Raw genomic sequence first — 19,400 nt, forward strand, 5'->3', positions numbered from 1 at the left:
ATCATATGAATTTTATATTATGTCCTAAGAAAGGGACCATAGAGGATTCACTAGATAGCCAAAGTGGTCTGTGACACACATACAAACACACACACACACACACACACACACACAAAGCTAAGAACACTTGACCTAGAGAAACATTTATCCTGTCTCAGAAAATGTCCTGTAGGTAGTCTGTGGCTGGGCTCCCCCGTAAGACAGCTTCATTGATATGACCTATGTCCTGGCCCCTGCTTAGACATGAAGGAACTTTACAGAACTAAGTGGTGTGCAGCTAAGTCTCACACTTACTTCCTAGTTCCACCCCTGCTTTCACCCCTGTTCATAAGCAACACCACCTCTGACATTCCCTTGGCTGACAGAAATAGCTGGTTTCAAATCAGATACGATATAATAGCTCCCCTTAAGGTTAACAAAGCTCTTTACATATGTTATCTCATTTAATTCCCACAACCACTCTGATAGTTTTCCTAATACTGAACCAAACCTGCATTCCTGGTATAAATACTATCTAATCATAGTGTATTATTCTTGTGATAAGTTGTTGTAATCTATTTGCTAATATTTTATTCAAAATTTTTGCATCTATATTCACCAGGGAAATTGGTTTATAATTTTCTTTCTCTGTTTTGACTCTTCCTAGTTTAGATATCAGCACCATATTGGTATCATAAAAAGAATTTGGCAAGACTTCTTCTTCGCCTATTTTCCCAAATAGTCTGTATAGTATTGGAATTAATTGTTCTTTAAATGTTTGATAAAATTCGCTTGTAAATCCATTTGGCCCTGGACAGGTTTGTTCAATTTCTTTTTCTGAGATGGGGTTATTTAGGTATTTTACTTCTTCTTCTGTTAATCTGGGCAATTTATATTTTTGTAAATATTCATCCATTTCACTAAGATTGTCAAATTTATTGGCATACAGTTGGGCAAAATAGTTCCTAATCATTGTTTTAATTTCTTCTTCCTTGGTGGTGGATTCACCCTTTTCATTTCTGATACTGGTAATTTGGTTTTCTTCTTTCTTTTTTTTTTTTATTAAGTTAACCAAAGGTTTATGTATTTTATTATTTTTTTTCATAAAACCAGCTCTTAGTTTTATTTATTAGTTCAATAGTTTTCTTAATTTCAATTTTATTAATCTCTTCTTTTGTTTTCAGTATTTCTAATTTGGTGTTTAATTGAGGATTTTTAATTTGTTCCTTTTCTAGTTTTTTTTAGTTGCATGCCCAATTCATTTATCTCTTCTTTCTGTTTTATTCACGTAAGTATTTAGAGATATAAAACTTCCCCTAAGAACTGCTTTCGCTGTATCCCATAAGTTTTGGTATATTGTCTCATTATTGTCATCCTCCTGAATGAAGTTATTGATTGTTTCTGTGATTTGTTGTTTGACCCAATCATTTTTTAGGATTAAATTATTTAGTTTCCAATTATTTTTTAGTCGACCTTTCCATGGCCCTTTATTACATATAATTTTTACTGCATCATGATCTGAAGAGGATGCATTTAGTATTTCTGCCTTTCTGCATTGGATTCTGAGGTTTTTATGCCTTAGTACATGGTCAATTTTTGTGTATGTGCCATGTACCACTAAGAAAAAAGTATACTCCTTTCTATCCCAATTCAATTTTCTCCAGAGGTCTGCCATACTTAACTTTTCTAATATTCTATTCACCTCCTTAACTTCTTGTTTATTTTGTGGTTAGATTTATTTAGTTCAGAGCCCACAACCACCCTGAGAGGGAGGTGCTATTATTATTTGCATTTTGCAGATGGGGAAAATAAGACTGAGAGAGGTTAAGTGTTGAATGTCCAAGAATTCAGGCTTTCCTGATGTTAAGTCCAGCACTGTGTCCCCAGTTGCTCCTGGAGGACACACTAATTCTCTTGCTCCACTAATTCTCCCCAGTCTTTCAAATCACCCCCCCCCCCCACCATAATGACCACTAGCTTGAAAATTTTTAAAGAATTTGGCTCATTATTTCCTAAGTTTCAGGAAAATAAGAGCTATGGGGGAAAAGTAAAAGCCAGCACCTCAAAAGATCAAGTTAAAATTGATCTACACAAAATATCATTAGACCCAGACACTTTAGGAAAATAAAAAACAAACTACTTTTTGACAGGTTAAACACACAAATCTCCCTCTGCTAATTGGAACCCTGTCACAAAAAGGACCCATATATTAAGTATAAGCACATTTGTGCTGGAGCTGATTGCTAAATTTTCAGCATGAGCATTTATACCTCAAATCAGCCAATACTGTAAATCAGGCTGTGATTTATTTTGTTGATTGTCTCTAGGTTCGAGAAAGTGATGGGGAAAATGTTAATGATGCAGATGAAACTTAAAAGTGTGTCCTGTGTACATTTCCTCCCCCCAACCCCCAAGCCAGTTGTTAAATATTTACCAGCACACACCTGGGTATGTGTTGAATATGAGTCAACAATGAATTTTTTTAAGTTGACAGAATGCATAAAATTTATATTATGTAGGAACTTCAATTTAATTTTCTCATTGTATTTAACACTAATCAGATTAAACAGTGCCCAGATCTGGACTCGATAATTTAAGAAGAAAGCCAAAGAGAAAAATACAGAGTAGACAAATAAAACCTCTAAGGAATAGAAATTGCTGCAGTCTGGGAAAAAGAAACTTCTGGAAGTTCATTCAAGTCTATGAAGGGGTGCTTTACAGAAAATGATGACAAACCTTCCTTGGGGAGGGGGGAGATAGAAAGAGGGACATAGGATCCCAGGATGTGGAACTAAAAGGGGAAATCTAATTTAAGTATATTTTAAGGAGGTAGGTTCCACCCCTCACCTCAATTAATGCAATTAATATGAGGACAAGATGAGGTATCAATATATAAACAAGATGCACCAATGCCCTGAATACCTTTGTCAGATATGAACACCCCTTTGATTAAAAGAATCAATCAAGTAATCACATAGTAGTAGTTATTAAGGAATTTTACCACAACCTCAGAACTATGATAGTCATTCACAATTAAGTTGTTATGTGAAAACAAGATTCAAAAGCTCTGATCACTCTATCAGGGTAAAATTCTTTTAGCTGAAAGGATCAATCCTACCCCTTAGGCCTATATATAAAAACAAGAAATGAGGAGGTGACCAGTCTAGCATGGGAGATTTCAAGTTTGGGAGTGCTTTATAAAGGTAGACCATCGCACTGGTACCAGAGGTCAGGAAGGTGAAGTGTGACCAAAGAGGAAATTTTATACTACTCTTTCCATTCCCCTTACTCCATTGACCATATCCCCAGAGTAGCTGGACCAGTAACTGACAGTGCACCAAGCCAGGAACAAATACACTTAAGAGAGATAGATTTGGAGAGACAGTCACCTGAATACAAAGATGGCCCCACAAGGTTACATACCAGCACAACCTTGAGTGTAATCAGTCACCACTTGGTGACTCAACCTTCAAATGCAATTTGAGGAAGTAACTCAAGACACAGTTGAAACAATATTAAAATCTCATTTAGCTGGAGCAAATAAGAAATGGGGTTGTCCGGCCAATACACATAACACCTTTGTAACCTGTGCTTGTCCTTTCATCTCGTTAAATTTTGTTTTTCTCTGAACCCAGGAAGATGATTCATGGGAAAAGATCAGTACCATCATCATCATCTCCTTTACTCTAAGCATTTAGATAGTGCTATAAGGGGGTTTGTAAAAGCACTTTACAGATATGATCTCATTTTATTCTCACAACAATTCTGGGAGGTAAGTGATGCCCATTTTATAGACGAGGAAACTAGGGCAGACTGAGGTTGTAACACGCCCAGTGCTATCTAGCTAGCAAGTGGGTGAGGATTTGAATTTGTTTTCCTGACTTCAGCTCCAGCATTCTATCCATTGCCCTACCTAGCTGCCTTAAAGACACACAGCAGTACTTTTTGTGAAAGCAAAGAATTGGATACGGAGTAGACGCCCATTGACTGCAAAATGGCTAAAAAGATGGTGGTATGTGGATGCAATGGATATTTCTGGGCTTTCTGAAATGACAAATGTGATGAATACAGAAAAGCATGGAAAGATCTTTATGACCTGATGCAGAGTTAAGCAGGCAGTGCCAAGAAAACAATCTACATAATGACCACAATAATGTAAATGGAAAGAAAACCCACACAACAAAAAAATCAAAAGTGAATGTAACAAAATTATAAAGATCAAGCATGACTCAAATGAAGAGATATGAGAGTATATCCTCAACCCACTCCTTTGTAACGATGGGAAGTCCACAGGTGTTACACATTGCACATGATTTTAAACTTTTTCAATATACTGATCAGTTGTGATAATTTTTTTTCTCTTTAAAAAGTACTGTATATTCTATGGGATAGCTTTCTGGGAAAGGGAGGGACACTAGGGATAATTATAATGAATTTTTTAAAATCACAGAAGACATCAATAAAACTTGCTTTAAAAAAAAGAGACAGAAAGTTTTCTGACATGATCCCAGGATTCTCCATCAATGGGAAATGTACTACTAGTCTCCTCTTCATCCAGGGATCATGATCAGGAAGTATATAATAAGATAAATGATGATCTATTTTGTGGCCTTTGCTTTTTGCTTCCTATTTTCTTTCTACTAACCTTGTCATCTGGAGAGGAGAGAGGAGAAGGGGAGGGTATAGGAGACACTGGGATTGGCCTTACGCAAATGTACAAACCTTCCCAGGAATGTCAGTAACAAGCTGTGGTGCCATGAGAAGAGATCCTAATTCTGGAACAGAGATAAGGACCAGAACCCTTGAGAAGAAAAGACCACCAGCTTTTGTGAATTTTAGTGGCCTGGTGAACCAAAAAAGGTGATTTCCCTTTTATTCCATAATTCCACAATAGAGAATGAATACCCTTCCTTCCTATTTCTTTTCCAGAAGGTACAACTGATTGGGATTCTCCCCAACCACACTCATAAAAGTATGGAAGGGCCACAGAAGGTCTGGGATATAGACGGAGGCAAAAGCCTCTCTGCATGAGCATTGGGGGGTTTTTTTTACCTCCTATCTACATACCTCAAACTGTGAGATCACATGTTAAGTCTGAATTTATAAATGCAAATGAAAATTGAACCTAGATGTTAGAGCTCACGAGTGGGCACAGATAGATGATTTAATACTTTAATATTCTGAGCAATATTCTGTTTCTTACCTTAGATTAATTTTAGGCCCGGCCAGCAAGAAGTTAATTCAAATTCACTGTTTAGCACCATCTCATAACTGCAACAGGTTGGTGGGTAGTAAGAGAGCGAAGGAGAAAAGCATCTTACATGAAAAAAGTAACTCATAAGACCACTGGGCTAGTGTCTCAAGTACAGCACCATCTGGGAGGCAATTCAGATACAGCACTTTCTACATAAATAATAACTAATAAATGACATGCTGTCTTTCTCTAAGCTTAAGAAAGGAATCACTCATGCCATGGAATCCAAGGGCCCAAGATATGTGTGTGGTTTTTGTTGTTGTTTTATTATTGTTTGGGAGAGGGAGAGTACGGAGCAGTGTCCTGGGTGTCTCATATGAATTACCAATCTTCAAAGAATTGAAATATGAGAGAATACACAACACACTAACATTATGCTGAACCTTATTTAATCATTCTTCCATGATTTAGAAAGACACTTTCAAATCCTGTAGTTATCTCAGAGTTGTCAATTTCACAGTAGGACCTAGAGATGTAGAAGGTGGAGATTAGGCTGGTTTTGCATTCTATACAAGACCTTAGAAAGTTGCTTTTAAAATAAACCCTTAATACAGGGCCTAGCACAATATATATACTTACTGGGTGATACTTTTGGTTTGTCATTGATATCTTTCCATAAATGTAAGGTACAAAATTGGGGGAGGGGGCACAGAATCCTGCCACTTAAACTTTATGATTCCAGAGAAATGGAAGTTTACTGTATCAATAAAAAAAATTGATCAAAAGATATTTAAGTCAAGTTATATAATCTCTTTGGGAGGTCCTTGTTATATTTTTGCCTGAAGATATGAATGCCCAGTATATGTGACTAATATTAGCTGATTAAACTAATATTAATGTGCCTTTTTGGACCAGGTTTGTGATTTCCTTGGCATGGGGAATTCCCAAGGAGGAAACTCTCCCTGCCAATGCTTGATCAGCACGTTCTCTGAAATTTGCAGCCACCGAGAAATTAAGTGGCTTGCCCAAGGTCACCCAGCCAGTACCTGTCAAAGACAAGACTTGAACCTAGGTTTTCCTTGCTCCAAGGCTGAGTTTCTATCCACCATAGTATGATGTCTGTCTTTATTAATTGAAAGTATTTCTTCTTGTCTCAAAACTACACCAAGAAATGTATTATTGATTAAATTCTGCAGATACTTTTTAGTTTAAACTAAATTGCTTAATTTTAACTCCATTTTAGATAGCAATGGAAAAGTGAATGCATAAAAATCAATAAAAATACAAATACCTGTTACTAAATTCCATTTTCCCCCACAAATTGCTACATTGAATGTTTTTTTTTTTAAATTCTGAAGTGGTGGATACTCAAATTATTCTTGCCATCTGAAAGTAAAGTGTCTGAAACATTTTCTGATTATTTCTAGAATTTATTTAGTTACTAGCCCTAAATAGATTTTTTTCTTATAAAGCTATTCAGTAGAACATTGTTCCACATATGTCATGCACTCCTTCATAATTCACATTCACTACAGTCTAACACTAAGTACTATTAGTTAATGAGGGCAAGGTATATACAAAAGACAGGAATTCACATGGATTTAAATTTCTATTTGGTTCTCTCTATTGACCCTAAAAAAATGGCAACAGGAATATTTTGTATTTATCTAGTCTCATTCAGAGGATTCACACACACACACACACACACACACACACACAAACACACACACACACACATACAAAGCATATGAATCAACACATACAAAAATACAGACAAATCTGATTCCACAAAGATTTCACATTAAATACTCTTCATTAACAATAAATACGCCTTGTGGGAGTTATCTGTGCATGCACATCACTGATGAATAATACTGGTGGGATGTGTATGGGGGGGAGCGGGTGGGAAAGGTAGTGATAAATGAACAAGCCTTGACAGGAGATCAAAGTATAATAACAATAGAATTTACATTCTAAATTCTTGAAAAATTTCCCTAAGTTACTAAATAAGTGTTGAAAAAAGACTGAACCTTTTCTCCTTTCATTTCACCAGGATCAAGCTTTACAAAAGAGCAGCCTTACAAAAATCATAGAATCTAAGATTTGGAAAAGAATTCCCTTATAGGACATCTAGTTCAGCACATATCTGACCAACTATCCCCTCTCATCATCCCTGAGTAGTCCCCTAAATAGCTACCTAGCCTTATTTTAAGAATATAACTAGAGGTCCAAAGACCTTGTCAAATGCTTTATTCAAATGTGGGTAAATTATGCACTACCAGCTTAATAGAAAAAACAAATGAATAAAGGTGGTCCCAAATAACCTGTTTTTGAAGAAAACATGCCCTTTGTGATCACTGAATCCCTTTTTGATGTTCAAGAACCATATATTTAAGAGATTAATAATTAATGAAGTCTATAATAAATTAATAATTAATAAATTCTAGAATTCTACCAGGAATCTGAATTTAAGCTTGCTGGCTTATGCTTTTTAGACTCCACTCTATATTCATTTTTGGAAAATCTGGACATCATTTGCCCTTCTCTGGTCCTTCGACACCTCTCTGATTCTCATCAATTTTACGAAGAAATCTGATGTTGCAAAATTATAAAGAACAAGTTTGGTCTCAGAATAAGAGAGATGAGAAGACATATCACTCTGATCCCTTGCAAGGAGGGATGAAGAGGTGTCCAGATGTGTGGAAGATTGTATATAAAGTCAGGGTTGGGTTTTTTGTTTTTTTATTTGTTTGTTTTAGGGTGTTGATCAATTTCTCTGAATTGTTTATTCTCTTCTTTAAAAAAAATCTTTGCAGGCTCTTGGGATGGGGAAATGGGAATATAGAGGGAAATCTAGGCAATATAAAAGCAAAAGATGTCAATTTTTAAGAATTTCAAAGATGACTCAGAAGTCATTTTTAACACTTATTCCAGTACTATGAAATGCAGATCATCTGAGTCTTGTTACTTGAACTGATAAAAGACAAACTAGGTGCTCTCTGACTATCTCCCTACTTATCCTGGATTGCAATACCCTATTAGCCGTTCCTCATATGATTATATCCTCTTAATGTTCGATGCCGTTTCACTCACCTACTCCTTTTATCTATCTTTAAGATAATTTACCTTCCACAGCCATATTCCAATTATGATTCAATCAACTAAGCATTTATTATGTGCCTACTATATGTCAGGCAACATATGAGATAGTAGGAATACAAAAACAAAGGAGAAAGGAGAATCATCCCTCGTAGAACTCAGTCTAGCCAGTGGAGATAACATATACATATATTGGCATATACAAACTAGATACAGGGTAATTTGGGGAAGGTGGTATTAGCCGCTGAGACGACATGTCAAATGTGGGGTTTAAAATAAGTCCTGAAGGAATCTAGGGACTCTAAGAGATGGTAGGGAGGAGAAAGTACATTCTAGGTATGGGAGACAATCTGTACAAAGGCAGAAATACAGGAAATGGAAGGCCATGGGTGAGAAACAACCAGATGGATTTCATTTTACTATGTCTCAAATTTGTCTCCCTGAAAAACATTTCCCAAACTCATCAGTTTTCTTTTAGCATCCAGGTGTTCAAATGCATATTGCTTCTGCTTCTTTGTCCGCTGCTTTTCACCATGCCTCCCTGCTTGGATTTCCTTATCTAAGATTGAATATACAATGCCACTCCACCTCTCCCCACATTTGGCCTATCCTATTTCTTTTGAATAAAGAGCCATATTCCAGTCATGGGTTCCATCTTCCCATACCTCAGTGATAACTGCATGAGTCTGTCATACCCATATTTTAATCTGTGATCAAAGAAATCCAAATCCAGTTCTCAGAGACTTATTAATAAGCTGTTTGCTTCCCACTTGTACTTTTCTTTTGCATCCTTTTGCCCTTGCAATGATGAAAATATCACCCATGTGCCATAAGAGCCTCACGCTCTCACTAAAGGCTTCGCCATATTTAACATTGCTTTCTAGATTCATTCTAGCGGTAGTATTTGTACCCACACAGATCAACAAAAAATAGTCAATAGCCATCTATCGTAGGAGTTCTCATCACAGCCCGGAAACATGATTTAGAAAGCCTACAGATATTTCTATTGCTAATTTCAGGTATATACTACTTCAGGACAGCACTACTCAACTCCTCCCTCTCTGGTGCTTTCCACATGATCTCTCACCTAATGGTGCCTGTGACTTTCTATCATGAATTCTTGGAGGGAAGGTATCAGTTTCCACATCAGAGTATCTAGCTCCCTCCTCTTCAGGAAGTATTCCGGCGTCCTTTTATTTCATCTGTGTCACATTCTTCTAGCCTCCAACCTCTTGCCGCAGGTTACTGGCCCCTTTTTCCTTTCAGATCCATTTTCTTTTTTTTTTTAATAATTCATCTATTCATTCAACAAACATTAATAAAGCACCCACTGTGTGCCAGGCACTATGAAGTCCTTCTCCCATTTTTCAAGGAACATTACATTCTTCCCGTTAATCTTGAGCCCATTTTATTTTTTCCCACAGAGAAGAGACCAGCCCATACTCTGAGCATAAATAATGTGACTTCAGTGGCCCATGGCCCATGGACTCAACAAGGATTTCCAGGGCTACAAGAATCCAGGTTCTAACCCAAAGTGGGTTAGGTTTTCTAACCGGCCCTGCCCTCATCATGAAGTTTCTCTTAAAAAATCCCTAAAGCAAAGTTTAGGTATGGATCTTGTCTTAATGCAGGCAATAGGTACTCAAGGTATAATATGAGTATCAAGTACAGAATTACTTTATTTTCTTCACAGAAAATGCTTAAGATACCAAAGACTCACAGGCACACACAATACAGAAAACAAAACACCTCTAATAGCCTCTTTCTGGTCATCATACTTCCCCTTGTAAGATAAAGATAATTTTGTGGGACTGAACAAAAATTTCACATTTGCCTTGGACCTGCACAATAGAAGCAATTCACAGCGTCCCAGTCTCCTGACTTGCCCCACCATGGTCATGGGATGATCCTGCTGGTGGTCATGTTGTCCTGCAAGAAGCATGCTGTTAAGGAAATCTCTTCCTAATGGACAGTCAGCATCTGACTCAGGACCTCTTGAACCCACAAGGAAATTGCCGAACTAGAAACATCCATTTCTTAGGACTGTGATTAGCTGACCTGTGATTGTGGAAATACCACCAAATTTGAGGGCACTGCTGAGGAAAAGTGATGCCATGGAAGGTGCCCTAGTCCAGCAAAGCAGCTTCTCAACCCTGATTAGAGTTGGCATTCTACTCAGGATATTGTATACTCTTCCTGCTCTTCCTACTTGAGAGAATTGAGATTTTCTTCCTTTCTAATAGCTCTTGAGGTCAACTTCTTGAAGGGATGCTAAGGCAAACCCCACGGGAGGGTCTTTGACTACAGAATGGTCCCTTTTCTTCTTCTCACTTAGTTGTTAAAAGCTGAGAGGACACATTCATCTTCTTTTACCCTGATCCTTCCATTTCCTTCTCCAGAGGGTCGCAAACTTTCTCCATTAAATGGAGTCTCAGTAATTTTTTTCATAGTACCCCTAGACCAAAAGAAATACCTAATAGTGCCACTTATCAAAGAGGTAAAAAATGTAAAATATTCTCCAGTGCCCATGTGAGTTTGCTAAGGTGCCCAGGGTGGTATCACAATGCATGGTCTGAATACTGTGGTCTTCTATCTTCTAACTCTTCTTTTCTTCTTCTTCTTCAGCTGGTGTCCTTCTCCTTCAATTTGAGTCCTGCCATAGTCAGAAAGGAAGACTCAATCCTCTACCCCCAGAGTCTTTGTGGAAGCCCAGACCAGTCCAATATATAAAGGGTACTCAGCTCTGAAATAGTAAAATCCAGACAAGCATAAACTGCATTATAACCAGCATGGCCTGGCAATTGAAAGGAGAGGAAAGGAATCCCTTAACTAGCCAATGTTAACCCAATCTATCCCTATAATAGGAAAAAAAGATATGCCAGGCCAAATCCTGAATCCTTCTGTCCCACAAAGTTAAGTATAAGCTACTATAAATTTTCCCAACCCCAAGCTGCTCACTGGTAAGCCCCTGGATCAGAGGTTTTCACTGTAAGGCAATGAGGTGGCTTAACTCCTTTGAGCACTCAGTAGGACGTCCAAATAGCAGCCTCATGAACAAAAGGGGAGGCAATATTCAAGTAACATTTAACCTAACATGCAGTCTTCTGATTCGTTTCAGGGTTTACAACATTTTTTTTATAACACATTCTGTGTCTGTGAATTCAGTGGAGGAAAAAAGGTTTTCAATTTTAATTCAATTCAAAACTTTGTCACCTCTCACCTTTTTCCGCTCTTTCATATAAGGATCAGCTGGACAACATCCTGGGGGATTTACCGCGATACCCATTTTCCTCAGAAAATTTTTTGTGAACTGATCACAGTCATAAATCTTGAATACTCGGGAATAAAGGACAATGTCTATGTTGATATTGAAATCATGTATTGTATAAAACTGATCCTCATTAGGGTGCGGAAGTGGAATCCGATGACGTCGGATAAAAGTTCCTGTAGGATGAAATAAAAGTAAATCTTTTTAATGATTGTGATAGCTGACATTTATATAGTGCCTTAAGATCAGCAAAACATTTTTACATTGAGCATCTCCTTTAACCCTCAAGAAATCCATGTGGTAGGTACTACAGATATTATAATCCTAATTTTACAGAAGAAGAAAATGAAGCTCAGAGAGTTTAGGTGATCTGTCCATGGTCACAGTTTGTAAGTGTTAGAGACAGCCTTAAACCCAAGCCTTCCTATCTCCAAATCCAACATTCCTTATGCCACGCCACACTTTTTCTTTTTATTTAAAAGGTACAAATTCACTTTCCAGAGTTTAAATAAAGGCAGACCTCACAGCATCCTGTTAGACCTTTGAGTTGTTAGATTCCAACCTAAAAACCTTGTTTAACTAATAAAGAAGAGGAGATTGGAAATGCACCTTTAGCTGGCATTGGGAGGAGGATGATGCATCTTTGTTTTTCTGTTGCCACAAGAGTTCAGGGTTTCATATTGAAAGATTTCTTAAAACATTAGGGGGCAAAGAAGGCAGGGAGAAAAAACAATGAAGCTGGAATGAGAGCTTTAGAAATAATAAAAATAGGAAAATAAAGGGACCCTAGATGTGTAATCACCCAGAGGACTTAAACATTTTGATGATTTTCTATTGGCCTTCCAGAACAATAAAGGTTGACTAAAGACAATCTGGGGCAGCTAGGTGGTACAGTGGGTAGAGTGCCAAGACTGCAGTCAGGAAGACTCATCTTCCTGAGTTCAAATCTAGCCTTAGACATTTACTAGCTGTGTGACTCTGGGCAGGTCATTTAACTCTGTTTGCCTTAGTTTCCTCATCTGTCAAATGATCTGGAGAAGGAAATGGCAAACCACTCCAGTATCTTTGCCAAGAAAACCCCAAAAGGAGTCACAAGGAGTCAAAAATGATTGAACGACAACAACGTAGATACATCTACTTATGCCAACCCATTCTGTATGTGCACTAAACCACATTTTTGAACAAATAGAAAAGCTGCTAGGTACCCTGAATATTTACTGAGGAGATGACGGCTCAATTTTAGGGGGTGGCATGTGCGTAGGTCTGTGTGTTTATGTGTGATATGAGAAGAATAACATCAAAAACACCATAATTTTCAAATTGCAGAAGCAAAATATTCAGGTATTGAATTCACAAATAATTGAAATTAAGTAAGGCCTGAAACTCAGCTGAAATTACTAGGTTCATTATTAGCAAAACTAAATGGCATAGGTACAAATAGCAGCCTACACTATACGGTATCAAAAGATATGAACAATATTTCTTATATGACCAGATGCATTTAGATCCATTTCTATAAATTTACTGTTAGGATTGTCATAATTTATCATACTTACATCGCATCCTGGAGCTAAATAGTAATTATTATGACCATCTAATGATAAAAATACATATTTGACTTATTTTCCTTTCTTTTTCAGAGCCATTGCTCCAAATTTTTTTGTGCCTACGGACACTTGGCTGATAGACAGGTGTCTCTTTATTGGACAGCTGTCCTCCAAATAGCTGTTTCACATAACAAATAAAATGTGTTTATAGTAGATCTGATCACTAAACACAACATTGACTCTGTTTATTTGCTCTGACAAAGTCAACAAGTGGTTCTCAGTTCATGCAGCATATAAACTGTGATAAAGACAGCTAAGAAAGGTATACTAACCATATCAGTAGGCTTCTTTGGAGTTTCCTGTCATGCTCTTATAATTAAGTCCCACTTTGAGCACCACCTCATTCAATCTTCTCCATGACTGCAATCCATAGGCAGTGGATACAGTGCCACACCTGGAGTCAGGAATACCTGAGTTCAAATCTGGCCTCAGGCACTTACTACCTGTGTGATCTTGGGAAAATCACTTAACCTCTGCTTGCCTCAGTTTCCTCAACTGTAAAATGGGGATAATAACAGCACCTACTTTGCAAGGCTGCTGTGAGGATCAAATGTGATATTTGTAAAATGCTTAGCACAGTTTCTGGCACATAGTAGGTCTTACATAAATGTTTATTCCTTTCCCCTTCCCTCCATGGGCTTTGTCATATTTCCTACTTGGAACCAACATGGCAATCTGTTGTTGATAAAAGGATCCCCTGTTTACTTACTTTACATATTGATTGTCTCATGACCTACTACTCACACAAGCTAAATCCATAACTGGCTAATTATGAAAACCTATCCCATTTAAAAAAAAAAAAAGAACGAAAAAGAAGAACCAAAGAATGATTACTAACTGGCTTATATACTCTTTGACCTGTCGGTTATTATGGTATTTTTTAGAGAACTGACAATAGTGTCTTTCTTAAGACCACAAAGAAAGTTACAGGTCAAGCTAGGTATAAAATCTGTGAACGCTACAATGGATCACCAAACATTTCTTCCCTAACTAATATAGATGTTTCTATTTGCTGCTGGTGTTCTAACTAAAATAATTTTCCACTTTTTTCCCCTTGTAACATCATTTTAAATTATTTGGTTGTTATGTTTTTAAATTACTTGGTACATTACATTGAAATAATAAAGCCACAAAATTAGAACCATCCCGGGATATTTAAAATGTACATAAAAGATATAATTTCACTGCAAAAATGTACTTCTATTAGCCCTCAATTCATGGTACTGAAATGTGCAAATTATTTAATCATTCAAGATTAGTATTTAAAACAAATTGCATAGTTAACCATTTAGAAAAAGACGGGCACTTCAGGTGTTTTCAGGAACCATTTATATGACTAGTAAAAAGGAAACCACATATTTTGACAGTTTTAGAAATATACATAATGAGGTGTCTCCAGAATTTTTTACCTATTTTCAACTAGTACTATGCTATAAAAATTCAGATAACAAAGCTCTGCTTTCTGTGTGCTACATACTATGAATAGAGATGAGCTACATGTATTCTTTTATTAGAAATAACTCCTATTCAAGCTTCCAACCAAATATTCCCTGCTAGATCCCCGGCAAACAAATTGTTGGGGTTAAGAAAGAGCAAACAGACAGAATGAAAAACATGAATGAAGTGGGTTAGAAGAGCCTTCAGCCACTATCAAAATGAGATTGAGGTACTGGAAGAAGCGATTTAAGAAAGACACCTTGTCCTACCTCCAATGGCATGTGTCTGGAGAAGCCACATCTGCTAAGACTGCTTCTTCAGTATCTATTACCACTGCCTGTGCAGGTATATCTCATCACTTACTTAAAATATATCCAATGCAATCCACAAAGCACTTAATAATTATCTACTACACACAAAGCACTTTTCTAGATCCACAGAACATCAAACAAACAAGCAAAAAATCTCTGCCTTTAAGGAGTTGGCACAGGGTATCCCAAAAGTCTTAGTGCAGTTTAAAGTTATTAAAGCTTAAGACTACAATAAGAATTTTGGGACACCCTATACTCTACTGAGCTAGGGGAATGGGGAGAGGGCATATGCTATATTAACTGAGGAAAAAGGTGTACACCAGTTTTGTTAGGACATACTAGATCCTATGTGCTCTGTTGACACAACTTTTAAGAACTCATTTTCCTTTAAATACTCCAATGAGGCAACAAAGCAGTATTTTGATGAAGGAGCAAAGACTTATAAACCCAATAAATGATTTAATCAGGAGCCATTTGAGGGTTTATCATTTTTGATGCTGGCATCTTTCAAGGCGGGAGGGAAGGCAATGGTACATGACAAGAAAGGCAAAGAAGAGAACCATATCTCAACTAATACTGTTCCCTCTAAGTAGCTCTCCGTAGTCCATAGGAGTTCCTTTTTATTACGTGTCTCAGTCATCCTGATCCTAGGAAAAAGACCAAGAATCTAAAAAGAAATAATGATATATAAATATATCTGTTTGTTTGTGCAACCATTACTTTTTAAAATTTCAGTCACATGACTTCTTTAAATTTTACATTTAATTTTGTTATTCTGAACTTGACCAACAAACATGAACACTTCCATCTACAACAAAAAAATAGAAAAAGGACACTATGTGAAACCACAAATCTCTATTACATATAGCTCAACTTTTAAAGTATATAATTAATTCAACATGAGAATTTCAACGCTAGACTGCTTGTATGTCTCACTTGAAACTCTCTTCTCTTATCATTTGTGTATTTCCTTTTAAAATGCTTCAATAAATATTTTCTTTCTTAGGTTTTTGTGTTTCTTTTTTTTTTTTTTTTGTTTATTTGTTTGTTTTGCAATACTATGACTAGCCCTTTCCTCCCACAGATCCATCAGGGATAAAGGCAGAAAAAACACCATTGCAATAAATAAGCAGAGTCAAGCAAAACAAAGTCATGGATTGGTCATGTCCAAAAATGTTATGTCTCATTCTACATTTTTATTCCAGCACCTCTGGAGGTAAGTAGCACACTTCATCATTGGTCCTATAAAGTCATGGTTGATCTCTGCATTGATGATAGTTCTAACATCTTTCAAATTAGTTTATCTTTACAATATTATTGTCATTGTATAAATTATTCTCTCCTCCTGGATCAATGCCTTACTATGATAGAGGGGTTTGCATAGATCAATGAAACTATGAGCTATGATGGGGCAGGTAGGTGGCGCAATGGATAGAGCACCTAGCCTGGAGTCAGGAGGACCTGAGTTCAAATCCGGCCTCAGACCAGACACTTGACACATACTAGTTGTGTGACCCTGGACAAGTCACTTAACCCCAATTGCCTCATCCAGAAAAATAAAAAAGAAAAAGAAACTATGAGCTATGCTATGTAGGATTACCCAAGATGGAAAGGTCATAATGGATAACGCTGACAAAAGGTAATTCACTGGAGAAAGCAATGGCAAACCATTTCAGTATTTTTGCCAAGGAAACCTAATGGACAGTATCAAAATGATAAAAGAGATGACATTGGAAGATGAGGCCCTGAGGTTGGAAAGTGTCCAACATGCTACTGGGGAAGAGTGGAGGACGGTCAGAGGTAGCTCTAGTACTAATGAAGTAGCTGGGCCAAAAGTGAAAGGAAACTCAGCAGCAGGTGTGTCTAGTGACAAAAGGAGAGTCCAATGCTATAAAAATCAATATTTCATAGGAACATGGAATATAAATCTATGAATCAAGACAAGTTGGATGTGGTCAAACAGGAGATGAAAAAACTAAACATCAACATCTTGGGTGTGGGTGAACTTAAATGGATGGGAATTGGGTGGATTTAATTTAAGTGATCATTACATATACTACTGTGGGCAAGAATCCCATAGAAGAAATTGAGTAGCCCTCATAGTCAATAAAAGGGTGAGAAAAGTAGCAATGGGGTACCATCTCAAAAACGACACAATGATATCTGTTCAAATCCAAAGCAAACAATTCAACATCACAGTAATACAAGTCTATGCTCTAACCACTGATGCTAAAGAGATTAAAGAAATCAGTTCTATGAAGACCTACAATATCTTCTAGAAATAACACTGCCCCTCCCAAAAGATGTCACATTCATCATAGGGAATTAGAATGCTAAGTAGGAAATAAAAAAAAATTGGAATAACAAGCAAATTTGACCTTGGAATGCAAAAATGAAGCAGGGCAAAGACTAATAGAGTTTTGTTAAGATAACTGACTGGTCATTTTTCAATAACCCAAAATGCTGTGCACATGGACATCACCAGATGGTCAATATCAAAATCAGACCGATGATACACTTTGCAGCCAAATGTGAAGAAGCTCTACATAGTCTGTTAAACAAGGCCTAAAACCCACTATGGCTCAGATCATGAGCTACTTATTGCAAAATTCAGACTTAAATTGAAAAAAGTAAGAAAAACTATCAGACCATATACCTATGGTCTTAAATAACATATGAAGTGGAAGTGAGGAAAAAATTGAAGGGATTAAATCTGGTAGATAGGGTACCTGAATAACTATGGACAGAGGTTTGCAAGATCGTACAGGAGGCATCATCAACAGCAACAACAACAATAACAACAACAACAACAAATCCCAAAGAAAAAGAAGAGCAAGAAACCAAAATGGCTGCCTGACGAGGCTTCACAAATGTTGAGGAAAGCAGGAAAGTGAAAAGTAAATGAGAAAGGGAAAAATATGCCCAACTGAATGACAAAGTCCAGAGAATAGCAAAGAGAGATAAGGTCTTCTTAAATGAGCAATGCAAAGAAATAGAAGAAAATAATATAATGGAATGGGAAAGACAAGAAATCTCTTTAAGAAAATTAGAGGTATCAAGGGAATGTTTCAAGCAAGAACAGGCATGATAAAAGACAAAAATGGTAAGGAGTTAACAGAAATGGACTAAGAGGTGGCAAGAATATACAGAAGAACCATACAAGAAAGATCTTAACATCACCAATAACCACAATGGTGTGGTTACTGATTTAGCGCCAGACCACCCAGGGAACAAAGTCAAGTGGGCCTTAGAAAACATTGCTAACAATAAGACTAGTGGAGGTGACAGAATTCCAGCTGAGCTAGTTAAAATCCTAAAAGATGATCCTGTTAAAGTGTTGCACTCAATATGCTAGTAAATTTGGAAAACTCAACAGTGGCCACTAGAATGGAAAAAATCAGTTTACATTCTAATCTTAAAGAAGGGCAAGGCCAAAGAAAGTTCAAGTTACCGAACAATTCTGCTCATTTGACGTTGCCAGCAAGGTTATGCTTAAGATTCGGCAAGCTAGGCTTTAGCAAGACGTGAACTGAAAATTACCAGAAGGGCAGGCTGGTTTTCAAAGAGGCAGAGGAACTAGAGACCAAATTGCCAATATTTGCTGAATTACAGAGAAATCAAGGGAGTTCCGGACAAATATCTACTTCTGCTTCACTGGCTACACTAAAGCCTTTGACAGTGTGATCACAACAAAATGTAGCACGTCCTCAAAAAGATGGGAGTACTAGATCATCTTATTTGTCTCCTGAGCAATTTGTATGAAGGTCAATTAGAACTGAACATGGAATAACTGATTGGTTTAAGATTGAGAAAGTAGTATAACAAGGCTATATATTGTCATCTTATTTATTTAACTTATTTGCAGAGTACATCATGTAAAATGTCAGGCAGGATGACTCAAACAACCAGAATTTAAGGCTGCCAGGAAAAGTATCAACAATCTTAGATATGCAGAAAGTAAAGAAGAATTAAGACGCCTCTTGATGAGAATGAAAGAGAAAAGTGTAAAAGCTGGCTTGAAGCTTTACATAAAAAAAAAAAAACTAAGATCATGGCAACTGGTCACACCACTTTCTGGCAAACAGAGGGAGAAGAAATGGAAGCGGTGTCAGATTTTATATTCTTAAACTCAAACATCACTGCAAATGACAACTGTAACCATGAAATAAAAAGACACTTGCTCCTTGGAAGGAAAACTATAGCAAATCTGGTCAGCATACTAAAAAGCAGATACATCACCTTTCAGACAAAGGTCATTTTTCCAATGGTAACGTATGGCTGTGAGTTGAACTATAAGGAAAGCTGAGTGCTTCAGAATTGACACTTTCAAATTGTGGTGCTCGAGAAGAGTTAAGAGTCTCCTGGACATCAAAGAGATCAAATCAGTCAAGACTTAAAGAAATTAATTCAGACTATTCTTTAGAAGGACAAACACTGAAGCCAAAGCTGAAATACTTTAGATACATAGTGAGAAGATGAGACTCATTGGAAAAGACCCTGGTGTT

General features: G+C 37.0%; 1 protein-coding gene across 2 annotated transcripts in view; it reads right to left on the reverse strand.

Moving 5' to 3' along the window:
* The window catches only part of EFHC2 (EF-hand domain containing 2), a 257,613-nt gene that overhangs the window by 127,295 nt on the left and 110,918 nt on the right, over nucleotides 1-19,400 (reverse strand). For both annotated transcript variants that reach the window (XM_027875591.1, XM_027875590.1), the window contains exon 4: nucleotides 11,493-11,716. In XM_027875591.1, coding sequence (XP_027731392.1) covers nucleotides 11,493-11,716 — 224 coding nt within the window. The remainder of the gene's footprint in view (nucleotides 1-11,492; nucleotides 11,717-19,400) is intronic.

Source organism: Vombatus ursinus, unplaced genomic scaffold (genome assembly GCF_900497805.2).
Source record: "Vombatus ursinus unplaced genomic scaffold, bare-nosed wombat genome assembly UNPS02014809.1, whole genome shotgun sequence".
Classification (NCBI taxonomy): Eukaryota; Metazoa; Chordata; class Mammalia; order Diprotodontia; family Vombatidae; genus Vombatus; species Vombatus ursinus.